The sequence below is a fragment of the Alosa alosa genome, chromosome 19 (assembly GCF_017589495.1).
Source record: "Alosa alosa isolate M-15738 ecotype Scorff River chromosome 19, AALO_Geno_1.1, whole genome shotgun sequence".
NCBI classification, from domain to species: domain Eukaryota; kingdom Metazoa; phylum Chordata; class Actinopteri; order Clupeiformes; family Clupeidae; genus Alosa; species Alosa alosa.
The window spans coordinates 30,360,826-30,378,930 of record NC_063207.1 but is presented as its reverse complement, the minus strand read 5'-3'; the positions used below and the strand labels follow the sequence as shown (position 1 = coordinate 30,378,930).

The 18,105-nt window shown below is 40.9% G+C and overlaps 2 protein-coding genes across 4 annotated transcripts; one reads left to right on the top strand and one right to left on the bottom strand.

The window, feature by feature from the left end:
• Positions 1–9,953: 9,953 nt before the first annotated feature.
• On the top strand, positions 9,954–12,952 carry LOC125284275. Of its 3 annotated transcripts, XM_048228161.1 has the most exons (6): positions 9,954–10,782; positions 11,226–11,315; positions 11,566–11,847; positions 12,015–12,173; positions 12,314–12,320; positions 12,701–12,952. In XM_048228161.1, exons 1-6 carry the CDS (start codon positions 10,725–10,727, stop codon positions 12,825–12,827), a joined length of 723 nt encoding a protein of 240 aa, XP_048084118.1. In that variant the 5' UTR covers positions 9,954–10,724; the 3' UTR covers positions 12,828–12,952. The 3 variants fall into 3 exon arrangements, with proteins under 3 accessions (XP_048084118.1, XP_048084117.1, XP_048084116.1); XM_048228160.1 differs by having other exon boundaries at positions 9,954–11,315; positions 12,021–12,173; XM_048228159.1 differs by having other exon boundaries at positions 9,954–11,315.
• Positions 12,953–15,199: 2,247 nt separating this feature from the next.
• Positions 15,200–17,875, bottom strand: ptafr (platelet-activating factor receptor). Its single transcript, XM_048228220.1, has 2 exons — positions 17,818–17,875; positions 15,200–17,080 (listed from the first exon to the last, which is right to left on the bottom strand). The coding sequence occupies exon 2, from the start codon at positions 17,066–17,068 to the stop codon at positions 15,905–15,907; it is 1,164 nt and encodes a 387-aa protein (XP_048084177.1). The 5' UTR covers positions 17,069–17,080; positions 17,818–17,875; the 3' UTR covers positions 15,200–15,904.
• Between the last annotated feature and the right edge of the window lie 230 nt (positions 17,876–18,105).

Sequence of the window (18,105 nt, the reverse complement as noted above, 5' to 3'; positions counted from 1 at the left end):
ATCTCGGCTTGTCCCCTGCACTCAAAATCTGGCTTATTCCAAAATAATTCAGTGGAAATGCATGGATTCCAGTTGCTGCTACTGGAAGAAACTGGAATCCATGCATTTCCACTGAATTATTTTTGGAATCTGATCCCTATCATACCTGTTCATTCTTACTGGTTGCTTTCACCGACTTATCGTGACTAAATTCAAGATGGCTGCAAGCGCTAAACCGCGGAAGATACTGTCTGTATAAATCGTCTTGTAAGTAAACTACCAGTGCTTTTCAAAGTTCTCAATGTCTCGTTTTTAAATGTCAGGGCCCTCGAAGTCTACCAATGAAGTGTGGAGCTACATTGAGCCTCGTAAATGGGTGTAAAACAGTGATTTATTTGCATGGCTAGCCGATGTCAAGCACCACTATTGAAAAAGCTGTTGGTAGCATCGGCTAACTAGCCAGATTTTGGAGTGCAGGGGACAAGCCGAGATGGGCTATGAGACACGTTCACACTCGGTATCATGTTTCAATACACTTTAGGTCAATATCACACCGGAATTGTCCTTTAAGCTACTGTGTAGTGGGTCCCATTTAGAAGTGGTTACTTCATTCGCGCTTTCCTTGACTCATGGAGCTGCATGATTTTTATTACAACTTTTCGCCACGATATGGCAGTTTAAGTCCGCTTGATACTGTAAGGCGTAAGCCATTGGTTTCCAAAGGAGATTTTATTTGTGTCGCCAGCATAGCCTATTGACAGTTTATGTTGTAAATAGGCCTACCTTATAAGCCTACCTGTAGCTTAGGGAAGCTAACAGCTTTCTATTAGGATCTAGTTACAGTGCATTTACTGTACTGTTCTTCCTAGGCTTCTTATTCTTATTCTTCCGCTAACGCATTTAATGCAGCTTCAACCGTTTAACGTAGAAACTTCATTCAAACTATGTTACGTAGGTCTTACTTAGGACATTTTAGGGCTTTGTATTTTTCATCTTTGTAACTGTTATACTTTTTAAACTATTAATTAAAAAATATTCAAAATTTCCCCATAGACTTAACATGGGCTGATGACATCATAATAGAGCACTTAAGCAATTAGAATCCTAGGCCAGGTGTTCCGGCCACCTGCATCAACCATAGACTGTATAGAACTATATATACAGTCTATGGCATCAACTGTCAGTTTCTCAGGCTTTAAGCATGCAGTCTCATTCTCTTAATAAGACTACACATCTTGTTCAACTGTTTCCTCTGTCCACAACATAATTTAACCATTTAAACTATCCACCTATTTAACTGTTCAGTCATTCCAAATATATTAAACCTCATCTACCTAGCAAATAATTAAACCTTTTAAACTATCCACCTATTTAACTGTTCAGTCATTCCAACTATATTAAACCTCATCTACCTAGTTCAGTCATTCCAACTATATTAAACCTCATCGACCTAGCAAATCATTTAACCTTTTCAACCATCCACCTATTTAACTGTTCAGTCATTCCAACTATATTAAACCTCATCTACCTAGTTCAGTCATTCCAACTATATTAAACATCATCTACCTAGCAAATAATTAAACCTTTTAAACTATCCACCTATTTAACTGTTCAGTCATTCCAACTATATTAAACCTCATCTACCTAGTTCAGTCATTCCAACTATATTAAACATCATCTACCTAGCAAATAATTTAACCTTTTAAACTATCCACCTATTTAACTGTTCAGTCATTCCAACTATATTAAACCTCATCTACCTAGTTCAGTCATTCCAACTATATTAAACCTCATCATGTTGGTTGCCAATTAGCACATCATCTGTTTTAACAATATATTTCACACCATATGTTTTGCATTTTCATGCACTGGTAATTCCCTGGAATTGCGTTTTCTAGTTTGTTAGTTACAGTTTTGTCATAACTCCCTGATGCATTTTTGCATTTAGAATAGCCAGAGCGTGGATATCTCAATCGGAAAATTAAACAATATCGGGTGCCTATGGACTAGGCTGGGTGAACCCAGCCTGATCTGCCCGCTATTTATTTTTTGATTTCTTAAAAGATTGAGCTTGGTCTGGTGAAAGCCAGACTAGCCATGGACCTCAGTTACACAATGCAAGGGAACATGAATCAATAACGGACAACAGCTCTTCAACTTTAGCCCGTTAAAATGTGTATGAACAGTCTAGCGACGCATTTCATCAAGGCCCATTTGGACATGTCAGTTATTTGCACCACTGGTTAGATGTAAAACAGCATTTCGTTTCAGACTACTGTTACTTAATTTGTGCATTAACAATAACGTTTCAGACTACTGTTACTTAATTTGTGCATTGACAATAAAGTATTACATGAACTAAAGATGACTAAAATCTTATGTAGAAGAAGAAACATTCACAAAAAATCCATCCATCCAAAAATGACCTTTGTTTTTGATAGCTGTTGAAAACGGCATGGAACTGACAGAGATGTTTTTGTTTATAAATAAATAAATAAATAAATAACATTATGCTGATACCTTTTGCTTTTCCCAAATACAATGTAGCCTACAGGTGTAAGTGACCTTTCATCAATCCAGTTGCAATGGATGAACTGTGATGAACTGGCCTACTTGTGATTGTTTAGAGATTTTAAAGGTTTTATAACAATGCTACATCTTCTTTGGCTATTCTACAATGTATTCACCTTTTCAGCACCAGTAGGCTACTTTCTGTGCAGCCGCACACACACACTCAGGCATGCCAAACAAACATACACAAAAGTTTCAAGAGTGGGGGATGGAGTAAAATATGGAGACAAATTGAAGTGTGATTTATTTTCGCGGAACGGATGTACAGGACTGAGCGGCGGTCATATTTTGTACCGCTATGCGGTACATCTAGTTGAACGTGAACCTGTTACCTACTTCTTCCAAGTTTCGTTCACCTTGGAGCTTCGAGCATCAGTTCATGGTTTCAGCACAGTAAGTCATGTTTTAATGTTACAACAAATCCACAACTTGTTTGACACAAACAATGACAACGTGACTGCTGCTATAGAGAATGTTTCCCAGATAATTAGCATCAGTTGTTCATGACTGTCTGTAAGCCAACAGTTTCACAGCCTGTTCATTGATAACACTTGCTCAGAACAAGTAGCCTATGCCTAGTCATACTTTCGTTCACACGATGACTGACATATTGTCACATTCTGAACATCTCTCTCTCCAAATAGGCTTAATCATTTTATTAGCACTAAGCCCCCTAAAAGGTCTAGGTTAGTGGATGCTCAGAGGTGGTGAAAAGGCCCATTATTAAATTGTCAGTGCCATGTGTCAAATCATTTCTTTTGCAAATCTGAGCAATTATAAATTATACTTTTGCCCCATTTTGACTTAGGAGCAGGAGGGCATTGCTCGTACATACTTTAGCCAATAATCAAACGTCTGCTCTCTTTTGGAAAGCTGAGACACTTTTGGAAAACAATTAGGATAACTGTGTGATGTACTGTCACAAAGTTACAAAGGCTAGATTATTCTTTTATTTTTCTACCGGATAACAAGCATCTTTGAACTGACCACATTTCAGCCCTCTAGGTCTTGACTTGATATGACTTGAGTCCTAGCATTAGGTCTTGTCATGCTGTGTGCAAAAGTAGATCAATATAGAATCACAACATGAGTACTTTAGACCATTATTTGCCAAGGTATGCTCATGCATTTGGTAAAATGCCCTATGAAAACTCCCCATAGGACTTTGGGTTATCCAAAATGCATACTGGCAATCAAATGCTTACTGCATATGAACCCCACATAAGTATAATATTGGCCTCAAATGAAAGTTAATACTCTGAAGTTTCATGCTTGCATTTGGATTGTAGGCTACTTCAGGTTCTGATATGACTACACTAAATATGGAATAATTACAAAAAATACAAATCTTTACAATTTCTATTTCAATTCAATTGGTGTGTATAAGACGGGCTATATTTCTGCACAACTAATATTGAATCAACTGGTAACTGACCTGGAGCTGGTGTATGCTAGTGATGCTAGTTGCGCGTGTAAATCCTCACACCCCTAACCTTAAGAACGCTTCTAACCGAGTTGGAAGCCTGGGCTTTTAGCTCAGTGGTTAGAGCGCTTGACTCCCATGCCAGTGTGTGTTGACGTGGCGGGGGGGCCTGCTGTCGTATGGTTGCTCAAGATGGTAGAAGATGGTAAAGACTGTCCCATGGTCTGTCAAAACAACAGTACAAGTTATTCAGAGGACAAAGGCAATGGCTGGGAACTGGTGCTGTTTCTTAGAGTACAGATTTAAGTTAGCCTCTCTCACTGCCTTGTTGAACCTATACTTCGCTGTTTTGAAGCGGTCTCTGTCTCCAATCTGAAACGTTTCTTCCTTTTCCATTCTTTTCCATCCTTAGCCATCTGAGTAGTAAACCAGGGTTTGTCGTAGTTATAGCACACAGGCTGGTGTGTGTTAGAATGCTGTCCTCTCACTATTTTACTAGCATATAATATGTATGTTTAAGATATTAACTGGCCTGATAACTAAAATATCAAGAGTGGTATAATTTATACATTTACAAATGATATGAAAATGTCTAATCTAATCCAACTGCAGGATAGCTGACATTACAAGATACCATAGGCCTAGTGATTGGATTTTCATAGTAGCAAATGCTAACAACTTAATTTTCTAAACATTTGACGTGGCAAAAACACGTACCGCTGCTAATAACCTAATTTTTAAAACATTTGTCGTGGCATAAGCACTTACCGCTGCTGGATTTTTAAAGAGACAGGAAGAGGCGGGCCATTTACCTTCGTCTTGATATCTAACCAATCACAAGGCTACTATCTGCTCAGACCAATCAATGTAACTTGCGGTGCTTTACCCATAAATCGGGTATGTTTCCTTTCTCCCTAATTAGCTCGCTTGCCACCACTGGCTAGACACTGTAGCAAAGATATTTCATCAGGAGCCACTTCCGGGAACCCGGATCGCACAAGGGGGGGTCAAAATCCCCCTTTATGCAGAGCAGAGGCAGCGACTGCTCCATTGAAGTCTATGGGCATAGCTCAGAATTTCACCACATATGCTAAGGTCTTGGTTCTATAGAGTTATGAATGTGAATTTCGTGCACGTTTTCATGATCCTCAAACTCTTCTGAACATTTCAGGTACATTTTTAGTATTTTTGAACATTCCAGTCCGGAGAAAATCGACCTTATATCAGGTGTGCGCCGGTTATTTATGCTGTTGCTGTTGGCCGGTTGCAACGTACGCTCATCAATACGTCATCGACACGCCTCTTTATGCAGACAGGATTCGATCCCCATTTCGCGCCCATAGACATGAACTACGACGAAGTATCAAAAGGTTGTAGTCAAAAGGTTAGCGGTTTCGCCGTCACGCCCCCGAGGCGAAATTTCGCTGGCCGAAAATCGCGAGGTGTTTCGCTGTGTGGAAACCCACCGTTAGGCCTACGATGTCAAAATGTATCAATTTACAACTGCCATAATCGATCGTAGACTAGTCCATTCACCATTCATTGGGATTTCCGATTTTTTTATTGGTTTATGTTGGTTTGTGTAGGTTATTAGGTTATTTGCCATGTTGATATGAACCTAACCAATGAAGTTGCACGTCTTTATTACGTCAGACGTTATTTCAATCCACTCTTGAAAGAAATGAGTTTGGGGGTCAGTTCTACTCATATACTAAGAGCTAATCTTGTCAAAATAATCAATAACTGGGAAACTAGTTGAGTAAACTTAAAACTTTTGTGGTGCCTGAACAATATGGCAGCTTTGAGTAGGCCTACAGCTCTGCAATTTTATTGAGTTTAGAACACTGTTGGGGAATATAGTGTGGAATACATGTACACTGAAGACAATGAGGCCTTGACTGGAGCTAAGAATGGTTTGTATATCAAATCTATCATGACCAGATTTACCCCATCCAGCAGGTCTCAGGTCAGCTATTTGCCTCTGATGAAAATTTAGGCAAACTGGCAAAGTTTTGTAAAAGCACTCAGTATTACAATGTAACAACTATATGAAGGTACCCACAAATACATAATGCCTGATAGTACATGTTGTTACACAGGTTGTACCACTGTACCTAATTAGGTAGGTACACTGTAACAGCAGGTGTGGGTGCTTGCATTTCTTTAGGAATCCGCTGTCTTGGTTTGTATAATGAATATTAAGTGACAGATACACGTAAGAGGTCGGAAATACGGGAAGGTCGGTAATAGGTGACGTTCTGATATATATTTTATTTCTGTTTGACTACAACTTTTTGAATGTTAAAAAAATAGAGGGGGACTAACAGCTATTAAAGTTATGTAACTTTTTATATATTCTATTTATTAAGAATTGTGGTATGACCGAGGAGGCTCGGCATAGTTAAAGGTACACTATGCAAGATTTTCACCTTAATATAACCTTTACGAAGCCAATTTGATGGTAAACGAACTTGTAATAGGCAAATCGTTCACCTAGCATAGCCATACAGCATAGACGTAGTGAGTCGCTACCGAGAAAACCAGCCATGCAACTTCAAGAACGGTGGCCCGTCAAATCTTGCGAGAGTCATGAAACATTACCAGTGATGGGCAGTACCTTACTACTGGTAGAGTAAGCTTTGTAATCCGTCATATCCCCTGAAATAAGCCCAGCATTATAAGTCATGGTGCGTGTCTTTAATGCCGTTCTCACTTCTCTATCCACTCATGGCTTCTGGTTAGGGAAGCTTCGGATCTTTACATTTGGGATGATGGAATCAGTTAGCATATTGATGTAACTCAATGATACTTCAGTAAAATCATTGATGTCAGCAGAGTTCGTCTTGAACATCTCCCAGTCAACGTTGCTAAGGACGTCCTGTAGCCTGGCTTCCGATTGGTCAGTCCAGCGCTTGACCTCCTTCGTCACTGGGGGGTCCGTCCGACTTCTCTGTTTGTACATAGGCAGTAGGAAAACAGCGGCATGATTTGATTTTCCGAAAGCTGGTAGAGACTTCGCTTTGTAACTGTTCTTGAACTGTGTGTAGCAGTGATCCAGTGTGTTGTCACCACGTGTAGGGAAGTGAATGTGTTGAATAAATTCAGGCATGGACCGGTTCAGATGTACTTGATTGAAATCACCGGCCACAATAAGCGCAGCTTCAGGGTGCGTGTGTTGTTGTCTATTTAACACTTCTTGCAATTCTGAAACCGCAGCATCTGTGTTGGCTTGTGGAGGAATGTAGACAGCGTTGAATATTACCGAAGTAAACTCACGGGGCAGGTAGAAGGGTCGACAGACGATCGCTAGATGTTCTAGATGAGGCGAGCAGGACTTTGAGAGAACGGTGACATTTCTAGGATCACACCACTTGCTGTTCGTCATGATGCAAACACCGCCACCTTTCGATTTTCCAGATTCCTCAGTCCTGTCAGAGCGAGCAGCAGAGAAAAACTCCACCGGGTGATGGCACTGTCGGTACAAGTTCAGTTAGCCATGTCTCAGTAAAGCATAGAATGTTACAGTCCCTGATGTCTCTTTGAAACTGTATCCTCGCTCTTAGTTCATCCATCTTGTTCACAAAGAGACTGGACATTGGCTAGGAGAATGCTAGGCAGTGGAGGCCTATGAGCTCTATTCCTCAATCTGTTACGGGCCCGGCTCGTTTTCCTCGATGTTTTTTCCTTCTGCGCCGAGATCGTCTCCATGGTTCCCTGATGCATCTCGGAGAATCTCAATCGGCCAGGTAGAATCGTCAATTAAAACATCCCGAAACAAAAAAGGCAATTCATTTCCGATGTTTCGGAGTGTAACGCCATCATCGTAATCAGTGTAGTGGAAAAGTGCAAAAAATTAGGGGTTAATAAAAGGTAAAAGAGTAAATATAAGCACAAGTTAGGCGGAGCAACCAAAAGGAACGGCGCCATGGCAACAGAACATGGCAAGCAGCATCTTATAGTTTACGTAGAGCTATTAAAGATGCTAAGCGGGCTATAGAGACAGAGTTGAAGCTGATTTCTTGGAGGGTGATCCAGCACGAGTGTGGAAAGGACTCGAACCATCACTGGCTTTGAAAGAAAGTCCCTCCTATGATGAATGTGAGTAAAGCCCTCCCTGATGAACTTACTGCTTTTATGCTGCTTTGACGCAAAAAAACACAGACTATATTGGACTAGCTGCAGCATGTGAAGCAAATGAGGATGCACCTTTCTGTGTCTCTGAGGTCGATGTGAGCAATGCCTTTAGGAGGGTAAATTGTAGAAAAGCTACTGGACGGATGGAATTTCTAACAGGGTTTTGAAATCCTGCGCTGCTCAGTTAGCTCCTGTGTTCACTTATATCTTTAACACATCATTGGCTCAAGAGACAGTTCCTACTTGCCTCAAGCAGTCTGTTATTGTTCCAGTACCGAAAAACAAAAGTCCATCATGTCTGAATGACTACCGCCCAGTAGCTCTGGCGTCTACAGTGATGAAGTGTTTTGAGAAGCTTGTGAAAAACATTATCTGCTCATCCCTCCCTGCCTCCTTGACCCCTCAATTTGCTTACAGAGCCAACAGGTCTACAGAGGATGCCATCTCAAACCTCATGCACACCACCTTAACTCACCTGGAGGAGGGAATGGGAATTATGTGAGGATGCTGTTCATTGACTTTAGTTCAGCATTCAACACGATAGTACCTCTCACCTTGGTCACAAAGATGAAGGCCTTAGGACTGAACACCACCCTGTGTCACCCTGTGGATAATTGACTTCCTCACCAACCGTTCACAAGTGGTTAGAGTGGGGGGTCTGACATCTGACTCATTAACCATCAGCACTGGTGCTCCCCAAGGCTGTGTTTTGAGTCCACTGCTGTACAACATCTACACACATGACTGCAAAGCCAACAGTAGTCATACCTCCATCATCAAGTTTGCAGATGACACAGTGATCTTGGGCCTGATTAGTAACAACAATGAACAGTTCTACTTGGATCAGGTTGATGAGGTGGCACAGTGGTGTCAATCTAACAGCTTGACACTGAATATCAATAAAACCAAGGAAATGGTAGTGGATTACAGAAGGCAGCAGCAGAACTACAGTTACACCCCACTAATGATCAGCGGGCAACCTGTAGAGAGAGTCACAAGTTTTAAATACCTTGGTGTCCACATTACTGAAGACTTAACATGGACTGTTAACACTCAATATGTTCTGAAGAAGTCAGACAAGCGACTCTACTTCCTTACGTCAGCTAAGGAAATTCAAAGTTTCTACATCCATCATGAAGGCCTTCTACACTTCAGCGGTTGAGAGTATTCTAACTGGTAGCATCATCACCTGGTATGGGAACTCCACAGTTAGAGATTGTAGTACTCTGCAGAGAGTAGTGCGCTCAGCTGAACGTACTATAAGAACTCAACTCCCTGCTCTACAAGATATCTATTCCAGAAGAGTACTCCTAAGAGCCCAAAAGATTCTGAAGGACTCTTCTCATCCTAACAATGGATTATTCCTACCGCTGAAATCAAGAAGACGCCTATGTAGTCACAAAGCCAAAACTGAGAGACTCAGGAGAAGTTTTTATCCCCAGGCCATCGAACTCTGAACTCACACTATACTGACTTTGCACTCATTCACTCCTCAGCACTCATGACCCCCCCCACACACACACACCCACACACACCTACAAGACTTTTAGCACTTTTACATCCCTCTCCCTATGCTACAGACCTTTTATTTATTTTCTTATTTCATCACACGTCAAAACACAAAACACACACACACACACACATATCTGACTTTCTCCAACTTTTTGCACACTTTTTATTTATTATTTTTGATTTCTCCTCCATCTACCCATGTCCTTGATTGCCTAGCCTTTCTGCCCCTGTTGCTCTTGGGTGCTCCTTGTTGGTGCCCCCCACCCAATCCCAATCCTCCCCCACCTTTTTTATGCAGCCCTTGCCACTTAATCTACTAAACCCCTCTTCTACTGCACTTTTTACTAAACTTCCTTGTATCCTTGTATCCTTGTATAGCTTAACTACATTTCTCAGTAGCTTGGTGGTAGTGTAGCTTTTTTCTGAAGCAGCTTCTCAAAAGCTTTTTTGACCTGTTTTTTTGACCATGTAGTGCTGTAGCTTTTACAACAGCTACTTTCTAGAGCATTTGTGGAGCTCACAGTAGAACTTTCTTCTGGCCAACCATACATTCAACAAACGATTTGCCTATTACAAGTTTGTTTACCATCAAATTGGCTTCGTAAAGGTTATATTAAGGTGAAAATCTTGCATAGTGTACCTTTAACTATGCTGACCTCTTATAGCAAGTCTCCTCAGCTGTTAGTCCCCTCTATTTTTTTAACATTCAAAAAGTTGTAGTCAAACAGAAATAAAATATATATCAGAACGTCACCTATTACATGTCGTTCAGACATGGTGTCAAGGTTGTTGAAACAAATTGATTCAAATAATGTTAGCATTTTGATCCCATAGTCAGAGAGAGAGAATTAAAAGCATCTTGTGAAACAGGTGCCTCAGGTGGGGGAAGTGAGGGAGGCAGGTAGAGGGTTCAGGCCTGAAGGGAAGCTTGAGGTTCTCGCTCGCTCTGTTCCCGGTTCATGCTTCCCCTCACCCCATCTAAACTTCTGCACTGGGGACCAAAAGTGCCAGAGAGGACCAAGCAAAGCCTCAGACCAGTGTATGCAGGTCACTGTCCAGCACAGTAAAATCTTTCCACAAATCAGTCCTCCAGCACATCACAAACATGCTTTGGATCTACTTCCTTGGATTGTTTCTCGTGGTAAATCCATTTGAAGAGGCAGGTATGTTTTTCATTTATAGATCACTCGCGATAATGATATGAAGAATGCTGTCATTGTGCATTACTTTCAAAACGATTTCATGGATGATAAACACTTAAGGCTAATCACAACCTAAAAGGCATCATAAAATATGCATTGTCAGAGGTTTTCTTTATGGCCAGTGTGAATGCTAATTTTGGTATACATATAGTTACAGTTGTCATTATATCATATATGATGTCTTTATATTTTTTGTTTGCTGTGTGGATGTGCCTTAAGTGTAGATACTCAAGATGCTGCAAGGTACAGTATTGCAATATAGATTAGTATGGAGTTTGTTTCACATGGAGTATATAACTGTTCCTCATTTGAATTTGTGTTTAATATTAATGTAGAGTACATTTTATGTCGTTCTAAATGGAATTTCAGAGACTTTTCTGAGAATCAAGTTTGTTTCTGGTTAGTTCTGGAGCCCCTCACCCTTCCAGTGGTGTTTACTGAAAGAACAATGGATCAGGGAAAATATGTCTTCACAATAAACTCCTGGACCATCGGTAATTTTTTGTTAAGACAATTTTGCTTTGTTGTTAATTGGATGGAAGTTTGTGCTTGTTGTGCTTGCATGATTCAGTCCTGCCTTTACTATGTTGTAAATCAGTTGACGAATAACGAAGTGTGGACACTAATGCATTTAACGGAAAAAAGGGAAGCCTAAAATGGTTTATTCACTGCCCAGGGAACTGTGGAGTATGTTGAAACCCTGAAGTGGATGTTACTCTCTTCCCTTTTTTCACTTCTGCCCAGAAAATCTCTCTCTGATAGTGGAGGCTAACCACGGTGGCCACATCTTTGTGGAAGGCAAGAATGCCACCTTGAGGTGTGAAACCTCCTCCAAGCACCACTTTGTTGCCTGGAGCTGGGAAAGATCAGAAGGGGAAGGGGTGTGGGAGAAAGTGGACACTGGGAAGCAACTGGTGTTGAGCAGAGTGGAGGATAATGGGAACTACCGTTGCCATGGCTACAGTAAGACATTGAATGCCTCAAGCCTGGCCTATGAGGTCTACTTCTTATCCACATCATCCTCAGGTAGAACACCTACAGTAACATTTCAATGTGATTGAACAGGTTCATTTTTTCAACTGGTCACATGCTTTACTCATTGTAAAAGATCTCATCTGAGACTCTATATAAGATGTAATTGTTGTACATACATTTTTGTATTCATGATTTTAATTTTGTATTCTTGATTGGAGTTTTAGAAATACAGGGAGTAACTAGGTTGGCTGCAGCTGCACTGGTTCTGAGCCTGCTGGCCTTGCTCTTCCTCGCGGTGCTGGTTCTGTGGCTCTGGGTCCATCGGATCAAAGAGGCATCCAGCCTAACCACCAGAACCGCTGAGCCAAATGACTATGGTGAGTGGACAAAAATACACATGTTAAATTAGTTTGTGAGATTATTAAATAAAACCTTTTTTATTTAATAAAAATAACTGTCCATATTTTCCTTGTTTTGGTGTTTATATCCACCTGTGCTTGTTACCTCCTGATCAAAGGCTCAAAGTAAGTACCTCATTCAAATGAGCTTGAGTTGTGTTTGTGGGGTTGAATTGTCAATGCACTAATCACATACTGTTTCCAGTATATTGAAGAGAGAAGAAATTTCTGTCTGAATCTGAATATGAAGTCTGAAATATGTTTGTGGGTGTTTATTGCAAAAGCACACTGATATGCAAAAGATGTGAAAACACTTGAGTAAAGATCTGAGACAAGATTTCAATACATTACAGTTGGGGATTTGAACAGAAATACACTTTTGGTAATACATATACACACTACGTATAATGTAGTAGATTGATAGCAAAGTACAAATAGAAATGGAAGAAATCACACAAAAACATTGTGTGCTGTACACACATCCCTCTGTGTTTGGTCTATTTCAGAAACCCTCACAGTCCTCCAGTAGATGATGGAGACATCTACATGAACAGTCTGGAGATCGAGAAGGCCTACTCCGACCTGAACCCCACATTCAGAGCGGAGGACCAAAGCTATGCCACACTGGCTTGACAAGACAGGATAAAAAAATAACACTCAAACACACCTTCAACTAGATGAGACTTGTCTGAGAGAATCTAACAATTTGATAACTATGCTATATTTACACTCAATAAAGAAGACAGCATAGTGTTTTATGGTGGAGTGAGAGCCTAATCTTACATAACCTAAGAGAGAATCTAAAATGATAGAATCTGTGGGATACTACTCTTGTGGTTTCAAGATTGAGAACCAAAACTATACGGACACACCCTAACTTTACAACACAGAATGAAAAACTGAGAGAAGCATGGTTCTGCATAAATAGATGTTTAGTTCCTCTTTATTTGTTCCTCTTTGCTGAACCAAATACATTTATGTTCTCTCTTTCTCCATATCTATCTTTCTGTCTATTGCACTTCATTTTCCATCAGTCATCTTTGGCGTAGCATGCAGTACAAGTATCTACAAGTCAAAGTTACATGTTTTGATTGCCATTTTTTGGGAGCCAAAACATTGCTCCCATTATATAGCAAATAATAGAGCACCGAAGCAATTTGTGTGTGTCAAACAGTGCGATAACCTATTTTCTCCGCCCAAGGAAATGTGTAAGCAGATATCTATAGTGTAGTATTGTATAGTGCACACAGAACAGGAGATGATTGTTTTCATCTCATCCCATAGTGACAAATGCAATGTGCTGTTCTACTCACACAGAAGTTGGCTCGTGATCGTCTGCAGGAAATTGAAAAAGCTGTTGCTAGTGTGATAGGGCCACTCAAGTTATCCAACTAAATGGATGCAAACAGAGTCAGTAGTATAAGCAATGATGTATTTATTATTTCTTTTCTTTGCTTAAAACCAGGGCTCCGAACCGGTTCAAGGAAATAAAACGAAAAACTAACGAATTTTACGAGGAGCGAAACGAAAACAAAATGGTCTTCAACTGTTCCGAACAGAAACGTTATTCTGAAATCCACAAAACCGGCCAATAACGTTTTTTCCGGTTTCTATATAACAGCCTAATAATTTGATTTCTGCAGTTTGAAAAAAAAATGAATAAATGGACCTTGGTCCAAATGTTTATATTTTGTCTTGCTGTTGTAATGTAACCTATCCGGCTCTGCCACTTCGGATCTTAGGCCAGTTCGTAGCGAGGGCTACTGAAACTGATTTGGAAATTGTTTGTAGCCTATGCTGCATTAGCCTATTTTGCCTGTCAATGCCTTTGTCGCTTTTAAAGTCGGATTTGAAATGTCGGCGTTAATTATAGCCTATTCTATGTAGAAGAGTTAAACAGGAAATTTGAGATAGGCCTTGTCAGCTAAACAGACAGGTTCGCTCATAAACAGGGTTGGAATTATAGCCAAGCCTTTGAAGATCTCCATATGGATAAAACTTAGGCTACAACCAGGTAAGGAGTTTAGCACGATCCAGAAATATTTTTGATAAGAAATTATTTATAGGCATAGGTTAGGCCTACAGTAAGTCTGTAGGCTATGGGATGGATAGCCCATCTGAATGTTTTTGGATGCCGCCTGTGATTTATTATTTTTGGGCATAGCTAGGCTAAGCTAGGCTACGGTATAGGCTAAATCAAGGTGAAATAATGAGTACGTCTATTCTAAGGTAAAGTCCACAAAAATAGACTTGATAGGCCCGCCAAACACTGCCGGAACTTTAAGAACGAACAATATTTTTTTATATTATATATATTATATATTTTTTTAAAGTTACCTTAGATGTGTTATGCAATTGATCTGGCAGGCCACACTGGCAAGGACAACGAGAACACTCCTAGGATGCTACTAGGTTAGATTGATACAAAAATTCTTTCAGGGGAAACCAGTGGTCAAGCTGTGGTACCAACAGCCAGCTGTGATCTACAACAGAGAAAAGTGTAATACCATGACCCATATTCATCCCACACATTTGACATTTCGTGTCAACAATAAATAGCACTTACGTGACTTGTCATTGTTAATATATAACACATACATTTTAAGTAAAACATTGAACCAAATACATGTTCAAGGGAGGACAGTTGCGCTATGAGAACAATGGCCAGAGTCTACCATGTCCTTTTCCATGCTATGAGCTAGCCCAGGAAAACAGGAGCAGAGGAGAGAGTCACCCCGTACACACAGGTGATTGCAATTAGTCGTGATCCTGACCTGATCACACTAGACTACTACATGTAACTAGATCCAAGCAGCCAATCCCACATCACCCCATCACTCAAGTCACACACACACACACACACACACACTTACACTCGACTTGTGTCTTGTCCTCCTGTCCACCTTATACCATGACAATATACAGTAAAGAAAGCCTGTAGAGATTAACAGTTTGTCTTTTTGTAAAAATGTATTTTATTAGCTGAAAAACAAATAGTGGTCACACGTTACTATGTCACCCAAGGCACAATGTAGTATAGATATTATGCTTGAGAAGAAGCAATCTATTTCTTAAATAAGTACTTTAATTCTGTTAAATAGCCTACTAATAGCCAAACAAACTTATTTAAGAAGTCACACAATTATTAAAACAGTTCACAGCAGGCTTGACAAGCTTCACATGCACACCTTTAACACACATACTATTCAATATTAGCTGCCAGAACAGAAATGCTTCCCTGAATGGGATTAAGTCACTTCAAATAAGACATATTCAGCCCTAATTTAATGATGACCTACATCATGGGTAAGACTTTAAGCGGAAACATTGATGAGTCAACTCAGTGCTACATGATAGTTATAGTTCATGAATAAGACTTTGCACTTTCCCCACCTTTTATATTAGGGCCATTGTCAGTTTGAAAATGAAATAAGTGCAGTTGGCTGTTGAGTGAAATGCATGTTTTCTTTCACAGCTACTTTCAAATATCTTTTCTATGTTTTCTTTTTGGTATTTCCTGTACAAATCTAAAAATATGCATAATGTTCACCACATGGAAGGAAGTATGAACAACTAAGCACCCGCAATTCCATTTTAGAAAGGGTACATCATTATGCAGGATATGGGTTTTAACCAAGTTACATTCTGAGCTGCACTGCGTAAAGTAAGTTCACACACCTACACAAGTGTACCTCGTGTAACCAATGTATTTATTCTGTAACTGGTGTATTTGTTTTGGGAAGAGGTAGGGAGGAATCTACCAATATTTTGGGTGGGTCCTTATCTGATTCATTAGAGGGAATGCTCTGATTTTGGTTGGCCATGGAGATGTTGGTAGTGACGGTCTTTTGGCATCCCTTGCCCCTGCTGAACCTGCCGAAGTGGCTAATGACATACAGGCGGAACTTCCTAGTGGCAAAGCAATAGACCACGGGGTCCAGAAGGCAGTTAAGCCCCATGAGCATGATGGTGACCTGGTGTGCGTCATTGAGGCGCTGCCTGGTGCTCTGTGACCAGCCGTCGGCCAGGTGCAGCACGACCAGCGCCCATGGCCCCTGCACCACATGGTGCGGTAGGAAGCACACGGCGAACACAGTGATGACTGCACACAGCATGCGAACCGCCCGGCGCTTGGTCCCGCTGGGCTGAATTTTGGAACTGCCACCACCAGATGTGCCCTGCACTATGGAGCGCTCCTTGATGAGCGGCTGAGTGAGAAGAGCCCGAGCGATCAGCACATTGCACACCACGACCAGCAGGAAGACCACGAAAAACAGCGCAATGATGACAAAGTGCGTAGCAGCCACAGCGAGGCGTGTTTTGCGCGTCTCGTTGTGGTAGCCCTCAAGACAGCGGCTTACGTTGCCGTCCACATGTATGCCAGGTTGGACCAGGTAAGGGATGGTGGCAGACAGCGTGCATGCCCAGATGCCCACCGACACACACACACCTCGCCGCCAGTGGTCTGACTTGGCAGCCTCCAGTGGCCGCGTCACAGCCCAGTAGCGGTTGACGCTGATCACGGCAAGGAAGAGGATGGAGCAGTAGGTGTTGATGAAGAACAGGGAGGCAGTGATCCGGCACATGGCGTCGCCGTAGACCCAGTTACCCCTGCGGGCATAGTAGCCAATCCAGAAAGGCAGGGCGGTGACAAAGAGCAGATCGGCCACTGTCAGGTTGGTCATGTAGATGCGGACCTCGCTCATGGCTCGTGCATCTCGCAGGTGGCGCAGGACGTATAGCACGTAGACGTTTGTGCTCAGCCCCAGGACAAACACGATACCGTAGAACAAAGGGAATAGAGTGTAACGGAACTCAGAGTCCAAGAATGTGCTGGTATTTGAAGAGCTTGAGTTTTCCATTTCTTTTAACATCACAAGAAGGGTCTGTGAGATAAAATAATAAAAACACAAGTTGGTTGAGTTTTACATTTTAGAATGATAAACTGAGTGTTATATATCACTCATCAAACTAATTTCCATTTCTCAAAATATGCCATGTACGGGAGTGTCCTATTCTCACAGCTAATTTAGCATATTTTAGCTCAGAAAGCTCCTTATCTATCAGATCACCAGTCACCATCTTGATATCTTGAAGGGGCACAAAACAGTAAGCATCTACTGTTTCTGAGAAAATGCTATAATTTGTACATAATATATACACAATATTATTGATTAAACAGATGTAATTAACTGGAGATGTTACATAGCCTAACTATAAGCCCATACAAGCAAATGTGCTAATTTTGTAGGAGTATTGTTCATTACACTATCAGGGATACACAAACTCGAATCCGAAAAGCAGATGTAGGCTATATATCGTCTAGGTCTGTTGCATTGAATATGCCAAGTGCACATTATTAATGATAAATAAATGAAACTTTTTGGCATAAAAGAAACTATTCAATCTAACCAAAACATCAAAGAAAATGAATGATTCGGCCGATAATTATTTAGGCTATTAGAACACAACAGGCTATTATTCTGAGTCTATTATTTTGAAACGCTAGCCTATAGGCTATATGACAAAACCGGAAACTTATAGCAACTTAGAGATTATAAATTACTTTAATAGTTGTAATGATTTTTTCATACATAGATACCAGCACAAGTTTTTCTCTTACCTGAATTGATAAACCCCAATCTCAAACACACGCTTCTGCTCTCCCCGGCGTCGTCAAGCTTAACAGGAAGCGAGTTCTGACACCTCGCTGTCCTGACACATGCTTACAACACATTAACGAATAACTTGCGAAAGTTTGGAAACTCCTCTATGATACGTCAGTTCAGCCCTGAGATATTTCAGGCTGTCGAACTCAATTGTTGCCAGTCAGATCAATACATCTTTGATCTCCAGACAAAATGAGAGTAAACCTGGGATTCTGTGTTGTCTGTGATCAGAGGTGGGCACA

Bases quoted from the DNA above. Each gene is read 5' to 3' on its own strand.
- ptafr (XM_048228220.1), bottom strand. From the start codon at position 17,068: ATGTTAAAAGAAATGGAAAACTCAAGCTCTTCAAATACCAGCACATTC.
- LOC125284275 (XM_048228159.1), top strand. From the start codon at position 11,090: ATGGAGTTTGTTTCACATGGAGTATATAACTGTTCCTCATTTGAATTT. The intron at 11,316-11,565 runs GTAATTTTTTGT...ACTTCTGCCCAG, and splicing joins AATAAACTCCTGGACCATCG to AAAATCTCTCTCTGATAGTG. The intron at 11,848-12,014 runs GTAGAACACCTA...TCTTGATTGGAG, and splicing joins CTTATCCACATCATCCTCAG to TTTTAGAAATACAGGGAGTA.